Below are 9,690 nucleotides of genomic sequence, written 5' to 3'. Positions count from 1 at the left end.
TTAATTGTGTCTTTTATGAGTCCTGAAACCATGTTATTGTGGTTTCTCTTCGAGACTCAACTTGGTATGACACGACCGAAGTCCACCTCTTTAAATTAAGTCTAGTACATATATTGCTAGGTGAAGGTGTTAGTGTTGTAGGTGACTCATTGAAGCTCATTGACCAAACAGCTTATCGTGTCTGTGTCTACATGATGAAAAGAGATTGAAGATGTCATATTGGCTTACCTTGTGATGGACTTCATTTACGTCAGGGGCAGACCCAGAAAAAATTTCAAGCAGTGACACCATTTGCATAAGGTTGAAAACTATAAAAAAAATTCAATCATGGTAGATTAGTTGTTTGGTTCCTTGCTTTTGCATGTGAAGGGAATGGATTCAAGTTTTATCTTTGCTTCTTTTCTCCATTTTTTTACAAAACGTATTGAGATTCAAAGTCTGTGCCAATCAACTGGTTCATTCGCAATTCCTGAAACACACAATGTGTGGGAAAAAAGGTCACAGAACAATGAAGTTTTCTGGAATTTGGCTAACAGATAATAGAGTTTCAAGGAAGGTAGGAACATAAAGAACGGATGATAACTTTAGGTTTGACAGGTTGCTAGTGGATCCAATGCCCATAATTTGACATGAAGATCCATTAGCAAGCTGAACTGGATTATGGGGTATATTAGTCTCAAGATTGGATAAAAGTTCTTTGTTCCCAATCATGTGATCTGTGGCTACAGAATCAATAATCCAAGGTTGTGAGCTTGCAGAAAAACAAGTAGAGATACCCGATTGTGTTGTACGAGCATAAAAAGTAGATGGAAGTTGGCCTTGAGGATGACCAGAAACTGTAAATTTATTGGATGATGGTTGTTGCACTTTAACTTTGTCTCCCATTGTTAAGTTGTACATTCAGAAGGTTGGAACTCGGTCAGACGAAGCCAAGGAGGAGTTTCATGTGGCGGCGTTTTGATGAGCAACAATGGCTGAGTTTCAGGCAGATTTCTAAGTATACCGGCAAATTTCGACGTGTTCTGGCAGATCCAACAGGTTCCGGCATGTTCCAGCAGTTCCAGCAGGTTCCGGCGTGTTCCAGCAGGTTCAGACGTGTTCCCGGCAGGTTCTGGAAGATTCTAGCAGGTTCAGACGTGTTCCGGATTGTTCGAGTAGGTTTCAACAGGTTCAGACGTGTTCCGGCAGGTCCCGAGCAAGTTCTGAAAGATTCCGGTCAGGTTTCTGTAAGCTTCCAGTAGGTTCCGGAAGATTCCAGTGACAGCGGCTGAGTCCGGTGACGGCACCTGGAGATCCGGTAGCGGTAATGGCAGCTGGAAGTTCAGTAGGGTTCCAGCGAAGTTGGCTGGAGTTCCCGTAGAGTTCCGCGAAATCGGATGGAGTTCTGGTAGGGTTCAGACAAAGTCGGTTAGATTTCAGGTAGGGTTTTCAGACAAGGCTCTGATACCATGTTATCACTAAAATAAGGTGATACCTGTCTCATTAATCTAGAAGAACTTTACACTACTACATATATAAGAAAGGAACCTATTTAAGGTAATGGCGTAATGCTATTAACACACTAAGAAAGAGAGTCTAATTTACTAACTAACACCAATAATCCTGTGCAACATGATCGGACTAAGAACATGGAAGTGACCGACACTTCATCAAAGAAAAGCTAGACAATGGAATGATATGCATGCCATATGTTCCACCCACACAACAGTTAGTTGATAACCTTACAAAGGGATTGTTCAAACCAAGCTTTGATGGAATCATAAGCAAGTTGGGTCTTATAAATATATATGCCCCAACTTGAGGGGGAGTGTTGTTTTAGATAATTATGTAAGTTAAGAGATAATTGTGCGAACTAGAATATTTTAGCTGTAAATTAGCTAGATTGATTTTCTTTATTAGTTGTAAGGATATCAATTCCTATCAAGGAAACAACTGTGTATTTATATGGTACCTTGTAGAAGGGTTTAGTACAAGATAGAGAAAATCATTGTTTTCTCCAGAATTTACACATGGACATCCTCAAGTGTAAGTATACACAGGTGCCAATTGCAAAATCTGGCTACTATTCCTTTGTTGCTGGGAACCTAGTTACATGGCGGAGTAAAAAACAGAATGTTAAACAAGAAGTAGTGCCGAAGCAGAATTTAGACTTGTTGCCCTGGATTTGGGAAGTAACGTGCATAAAAAATACTTGAAGAATTGAATTTTCCTTGCTCAACTCCTATGTATTGTGACAACAAAGTTGCTATTTCTATAGCTCATAATCGAGTTCTTCATGATAGAACAAAACATATTGAAGGGAATAAATGCTTTATCACGGAGAAACTCAATGCTGGAATAACATGTATGACGAAGAGACTACACAAGAAGCAAATTGATAAGTTGGCTATGGAAGATATCTTCAAACCTTGAGGGGAACTGTTGGAAATTTGTTCATGATTTTCTAGTCATAATTCTAGAATATTTTAGGATTATTTCTGTGCACAAGTATAGATGATAAAAACTGTACATCAGAGAGAATAAGAAAGTAGAAGCTGTCAAATGTTAGCCCTTAACTAGTTTCCTCTTTTTATTGTAATTGCCCTCTTTTTATTGTAATTGCCCTCTTTTTATAAGAGAACCTCGTATTCATTCACAGAAATAAGAGAAACATATTTTCCGAGTCTTTTGAACTTGTACATGAACCAAATTAATATACTGTATTAATGACAAAAATGTAAAATTTCACTCAAGGGCCACAATGGGCAGTTTGATACTTTTGCGAGTACCAGTGACAAATTGATCATAAACATGGTCTTTGACCTCAAAGTATTAATCCAATGACTTATTTGAACCCGTTTGTGCAAGGTATGCCCATATTAAATCTGAGTTAAAAGATGGTGGTCTTTTCCTTAAAAATGAAAAAAAAAATATTCACAAACCATAAATTGTACCAAAATAAGGGATCATGATGATGTTTCCTTCATACCACCATATATGGAATGGAATCCAAGGAGACAAGTATTTTGCTAAATGACTAAAAACCAGTGACAGAAATACAAAAAGTTTGGCCAGGAATTCCAAGATGGCAAGGCTTACGTAGGATTACAATAAGCCATATCTGGATTAATTGACTGCATCTGGTAAGTTCAAGGCAAAGCAAACTGATATCCAGTTGATTAAAAATAGATGGAAGCAAGTACACCTTTTTCTTTTACATTATTATATAGTTAATTTTGTTTCAGTTTACCTGGACGCTATCCTTCCCAATCCAACAGCACAGGTAGTGATCTTCTTTCTTTTCATTAGAATGGTAGGGGTAGTGACAAATATAGCAATCTCCACTGTAAAATTTTCCAATATCCTCGCTGGAGATTGGCGTCTTGGCTTCACCATCAATACGCCATACCTAAAAGGTCAAAAATATTCAATTTTTGTACAGCAAACAAGGGGAAACTAGCTAGGAAATAGTTAGGCACCAAAGCAACTGCTCTATGATCAAACCTCGACTTTTCCATTTTCCCCAAGCAAAGGTGGAATTTCCCCCTCTACAGGAGAGGTTTTTGTCTGCCCTTTCAGACCACCACCTTGTTGCTTCAGCAGAGCTAGCAATTTAGGAAACAGCAACATAGTTGGTACCCTACCATGAAAATCTGTCGATGGCATTTAAGATGCAGAAATCAATCTACCTGCTACTTTTCCTCTACTGTCTTCAACAGGAGGAGCTGCTGAACATGGCCAAGACCCAAAGTTGGACCTAAATGAATTTGTCTCGTGACCTTGAATAAGTTGGGTTACACAAACGGACTTGGGCAGATCGTGCTTGGCAATAAACTCCTACACATGGTTATAAGGGAGAATCAAAAACCAATATAGAAGATGAAAAATATTACATCCAAGGTCTACCTCTGCAGCCTGCATGGCAGCTTTTCTATCCTCCACTCGTGTTGCTCGACCAACCCAAATAAACACCTCAGAGCCACAGTATAACAGATAGCATTTTTCATTATGCAATAATGATTTTGAAAGTTCACCACCTATGTCCTGAAGTTGACCTCCGGCAATGCTGCAAAAAATAAACAATGAAAGGCTAGCATGGTGCAGTTTTGCCTGAAATAGTCAACAAGATCAACCTTCAATATCCTCATTACCATGTTTTCCCTCAAGTGATAGACATGGAGGAACACTACGACTTCGATACATGAGACAGGAATGGACGTGCCTGAACCACCTCCCTGTTCGGGTGTGTTTGATATGGTTGGGAGGAAATCCCTGAGGGGATGAGACATAATCAGGGGCGGACCTATGTGAGACACTGCTTCGTGTTCCGTCATAGTGGAAGAACAATTACGTTCCTAAAGGGCGCCACTGTAATGTTTTGTGGTGTGCACCTATATTTCTTAAAATGTAAAATTATGGCAGAAGTTCAGTGTTGCCAAGATGGTTTAAGTAGCCAAATTAAGATTTCTTGTAAAAGTAGGGACCTGGGTTAGAATCCCATTTTTAGCAAATTTCCAGTTTTTCTACTTTTATTTTTCGGTTTCAATATGTTTCGTAAAAAATTGGAGAAAAGAAGAAAAGATAAAACTTGAATCCATTCCATTCCCTTGCAAAGGCAAGGAACCAACCAACTAATCTACCATGGTCTTGTGAAATTTCTATAGTTTTCAACCTTGTGCAAATGGTGCCATTGAAATTTTTTCTGGGTCTGCCCCCAACATAAATGAAGTCCATCACAAGGTAAGCCAGTATAACATCTTCAAACTCTTTTCATCATGTAGACACAGACACGATAAGCTGTTGGTCAATAAGCTTCAATGAGTCACCTACAACACTAACACCTACACCTTGCACTATATGTACTAGACTTAATTTATAGAGGTGGACTTTGGTCCAGTCATACCAAGTTGAATCTCAAAGAGAAACCACAGTATCATGGTTTCAAGACCCATAAAAGACATAATTAACACATTTTTAAGTCAAAATAGAGTGTTGGTTTTAACATGATGAGTACATAGCTGTACCCCAATTAACTCAGCGAGCAACTAAATATCAAGGCACATCATGTCTCGACCTGATACGGTTGACCCCCTCAATTAAACATCACAGGGAACTGAAAGTTGGGATTGTACCAATAAAGTTTGGCAGGAATCCTCTCTGGAACTATATCATCCTCAGTTGCTACCTTCTTGCCTATAGGAGCATACCCACCAAACATGACCCAAAATTCACCTGATTCCCCCTCTGCTTGTAGCTTTCCATCATCTACAACATGTTAAGAAAATAAAATTCAGAAATAATAATAACAATGATGATTATGATGCATGAGAAAAAGAACCTATTCATTCTGTAAAATTAATAGCTTCCCCTATCATGAATATAGTTAGCATTACTGCAAGACATACATGCAGTTACCAACTTCTAAAACTAGGCATATATACTTCGGTTTGCACATTTACCTCAGCGGTTGTCGGTCCAAGAAAATCACTATCTTATTTTCATTAATAACAAATTAAGGGAAATAGCCTTTGCTTGGTTCAAGTACTTTAATTATTAAGCTCTGAAACAATTTTTGCTAAAATGCATTATACTAGTTCTGAAAATTATATTTGTATAACGTATAATGGTTGCCTGGTGGACCAATTCTAGATTACTGAGAAAACCTAACATCAAGCTTATACTAGTAAGCCCAATAAATAGCGTATCCATCTTCTCACACTCCTGATATAGAGCTTTGATATCAATCATGCACAGCTTGCCAAGCAACAAAAATCACAAGTTCCAATCAAAAATCACACAAACGAAAGAGAATATGATCATTAAAACTCAAACAAGCTCATTTTCCCCAGGTTAGGATATCGTAGGCAAAAGGGTGTGAAACAGCCAATAACTCCCATTGCATGAGAAGAACGAAAGCAAATCATGAACATGATAAGGAGCGAGAAGAAACAAGGTGAAACACAAACAAACCAATTCAAGATCTAAGCAAAGTCGGACAAGCAAAAAACCAAGTACCAAGGTAAAAGCAAAGAGAACTGACGAGACATATAGTGAACATGGTCTAGGAGGAAGAAACCAAGTGAAGAGAAACATACCAAAGCAATAATCAAACAATGCATCCAAGAAGAGTCAGCCAAGCAAAGCAAGCACTATAAGAAATAACAAAGCAAAACAGAGTCTAAGACGCACAAGACATCAAGCAAGTCTTGGCAAATTCAAGTAACTCCAATAAACCCAATTGAACAACCTATGCCAAAATGAAAGAGCCCACCAAGCAAACAAAATGGTCCACCAACTCATCGTTACCAAGAAAAGACAAGGGGAGGAGTTCAACTAGCAAACAATGGATCCACCCGTTAGGTTGCTCAACCTTGATGAGCTTCATAGGGTAACTCCTCAAGAGTGAATACCAATCAAATAGATTGGTTGATCAATCAGGTTATCAATCTAGAACACATCACATCTCAACAGCACAGTTAACATCCTTCATGTTTAAAAGAGAAAGAAGGTAACGAAATTGGGCTTTTGAATCTTAAAGATCTTTAAGGTCTCCCTATAAGGTAGCTAACATGGGTCGATATTTTCAAATAAAATGCAAAATGAAAAATAAAAACTTTGTGGTCTTAGAGCAAATTATAGATTTATTTTGGGGTTTAGATTGTTGCCAAAAATAATGATCAAAGAAAGAGTTACTGAAGATTTGGTTGTTGTAGTAATCTTTCTACAAGTTCAGTTTACATTGGTGGCAAATATATGAATTTCAGAAATGATGTGGATTTAATGGAGTCAAAGGAAAACATTGGTGGTGAAACTAAAAGGACCACAAGAGTTTGGATCAACATTACAGATATGGTGTAACCACCTACATCCTGGAATAGTAACGGTATTGAATTTTTCTTCAATATATTGCTTTTATCATCAGAAATAACATTGAATTCAAGAAATACTAATAATGTATATAAAACTGTTTTACAAGTATTCCTAGACGCAAAATCAATCAATAATTATCTCTAAATTAATATTATCTACATTCTAACATATCATTTTTACATAGCATTGTCAATGTTGTTCCACTGTCAAACACATCATATGATATACCTTTAATATATAGATTGACATCATTTGGGTTACAATGTTTGACTATTCGGAGTAATGAAACAAACTTTTTCAAAACCATCAATCTTAGAATCAAAAACCCATGTTGGTTACAGCTTGAGATCTTATTCTTGTTTTAGAGATGGGAGAGTACTTAAGATTCATGCACTAAATATTAGGTAACAAGGAGTCAATAATGTATGAAAAACCGAGGGTGGTTTTGAAATCCTAAATATGGATATAAGTTGGATAAAACAAGGGTTGTTTTGAAATCCTAAATATAGATATAAGTTGGACCGTCTCATATGGTTGGTAATTGTTTTCAAAAGGTAGGAGTTTTCTTAGTAATGACAAGAAATCTACTATATTCTAATACAAAAATAGAATTCATGAGGATGGAATAATCAAAGAATCGGTGGGAAATGAATGATGGATAATATATCAAGGTTTTAGGCAAGTGTTTTAGACTACTAGATAAAGAATTTAGAGAAACAAATAAAAATACGGATAAACAATAAACAGTACTATAAAATGAATCAATTAACTTTTTACATATTTTCTTCTCCAATTTATTAATTAATTAATACATGTTTGAGCTCTTAGTATAATACTATATTCTTTTTTGGTCCTATTAGATACTAAAAAAATGTCTTTTTTATTTACTAATCTTTTTAAACTACTACTATATACTAAAAAAACTTGGGCCCCTATTACTTGTGGGCCCTGAGCATGCACCTGGCCCACCCTCCCCCAGGGATGGCCCTGATTTAACCTTGTCATTTATTAGATAATATCTTGAGTTGTACTTCTTTAGAAATAAAAACAAAGAGCGAATAAAAATATTTCTTTCTAATTTATATTTTTACTGTGATCCTTAACGCATAAAAATATTTCTATAGAAGAAAGAAAATAAGATAATGCATGAAAAGTAATTATAACTAGTGAAAGAGGATTATCCACTATAATCAACAGTAAAGCACACAGGGGAGAAGAGAAGTACAAAGTGTACTTAACTCGTAGGGGTAAACTAATAACCATATCTTATTCTTTAAGACGTGTACTATGTCAAATCTAACAGATTTATATAGGGGTGAAATTTGTACTTTTCATCTGAGGTCACTTCTCTTTTCTTTCTATAGCCAATCAGTTGGACTCAAGTGGCAATCAACAATTTTATTCACACTCGGCATATATAAATAAGTTTATTTACAAAGTAGTCATTATCGCCAATTCCAACTTAATTCCTCTATTGATAGAAAACGATTGGCAAAAACTTAAATAAATATACAAATGTTCTGTCTTAGTCTTTTATGAAGAAAAGCAAACAATAATGACCATATTGGTAAAAATATTTGTTAGAATAATAAAATATGCTTTAATTTGAAATTTGAAAGAAATTCTATAAGTGGTAGGTAAGATTGCAAACAGTACTGATTAAGAGACATGATTACGTAAAGATAAAAGAAAAATCAAGCTAAATGAACAATGAAGGGAATGAGATCCACTAACATATGCCTTACCAACAATTGCGACCTTGCACTTCCCCTTGTGATATTTGTCTTTTAAAAATTGAACAATGTCCAATGCTTTGGATCTTTCTTGCATATTTGTGTTTGCCCCATTGAACTGAAAGATTTTATCTTCAGTGTCCAAGATGAAGACATCATCATGATTCAACGAGGATCGAGTAAAAGGAACCTGAATCAAGAGAAGAAATATATTTTGATGAATATGTGCAGATATGAACTCCAATATGTTTGAATTATTTATTTATGTGCGGAAAACCATACCTGCTTCAATCTGGCAACTCGTTTTCCTTTACATGTGTACAACCGTGTTTCAAACTTTTCCTCTTCAGGTGTCTTGATTCCAGACGCTGAACCCCCCTCGAGTGGCATCATACATGGTTTAAAGCATGATAAAAATCTATTAGATTCGTGACCTTGAAGTTCTCGATACTGTACTGCACGACCGCCAAGAACTGCATCAAGCTCAACAGCTTTTTTAGCTGCTGTTCCAGCTTCATCCTAATTTACGTAATGAATTGAGGCCAACTAAGGAACTATATATTACATTTATACATAAAAATAAATTTTAGAAAAAAAATATGCACTAACGCACCAACAATTAGCAACAGTACCTGGCTAGTATCTTTCCCCAACCAGAAGTGTATATCATACATATATGCACCTGCCTTGCCTGTAGTCTGCAAATACACAAGTCATAGAAATACAATTACCACATTGAGATAAAAGCACAGGACACAAAAGGACAATTTTGAAGGTCATAAGCACCTTCAAGACGATGTATGAATCACCGGAATAGAATCTACCATAATCAGACTTGGGCAAAGGTACTGGTTGCAAGTTTTCGATTCGCCATATTTCAATCCCTCTACAAGGAGTTAAGGAAAAATTCGACACAATAAAAGCAACTGAACAAGATATGCATACATTGAGAAACAAATCATTTACTTCCTTTCCTGTTTGAAATGGAACTAAACTAATGATATCCATCAATGAACAGTTATTCCATATTACAGAAGCAAGAAATTCAGTAAGAATACGCTTTCTGACCAACTCCCTGAAATGCAGGTTCCAGAACTTTGCTAGACAT

The 9,690-nt window shown here is 36.3% G+C and overlaps 1 protein-coding gene and 1 long non-coding RNA gene across 2 annotated transcripts in view; one reads left to right on the top strand and one right to left on the bottom strand.

Annotated features, from left to right (window-relative positions):
* Nucleotides 1-1,484, top strand: part of LOC112517988 — a 21,448-nt gene extending 19,964 nt beyond the window's left edge. Inside the window, exon 3 of the long non-coding RNA XR_003069771.1 lies at nt 172-1,484. This is a non-coding gene — a long non-coding RNA (uncharacterized LOC112517988). The remainder of the gene's footprint in view (nt 1-171) is intronic.
* The window catches only part of LOC112517987 (villin-3-like), a 40,983-nt gene extending 31,293 nt beyond the window's left edge, over nt 1-9,690 (bottom strand). The window contains exons 1-10 of the mRNA XM_025125463.1: nt 9,641-9,690; nt 9,369-9,468; nt 9,215-9,280; nt 8,865-9,101; nt 8,595-8,772; nt 5,112-5,244; nt 3,886-4,045; nt 3,669-3,816; nt 3,484-3,584; nt 3,230-3,388 (exon numbers count right to left, since the gene is read on the bottom strand). Coding sequence (XP_024981231.1) covers nt 3,230-3,388; nt 3,484-3,584; nt 3,669-3,816; nt 3,886-4,045; nt 5,112-5,244; nt 8,595-8,772; nt 8,865-9,101; nt 9,215-9,280; nt 9,369-9,468; nt 9,641-9,690 — 1,332 coding nt within the window. The remainder of the gene's footprint in view (nt 1-3,229; nt 3,389-3,483; nt 3,585-3,668; nt 3,817-3,885; nt 4,046-5,111; nt 5,245-8,594; nt 8,773-8,864; nt 9,102-9,214; nt 9,281-9,368; nt 9,469-9,640) is intronic.

This window comes from Cynara cardunculus (genome assembly GCF_001531365.2).
Source record: "Cynara cardunculus var. scolymus isolate 2C chromosome LG 9, CcrdV1, whole genome shotgun sequence".
NCBI lineage: Eukaryota > Viridiplantae > Streptophyta > Magnoliopsida > Asterales > Asteraceae > Cynara > Cynara cardunculus.
The sequence above is the reverse complement of the archived record's forward strand: the minus strand, read 5'-3'. Positions and strand labels throughout refer to the sequence as shown.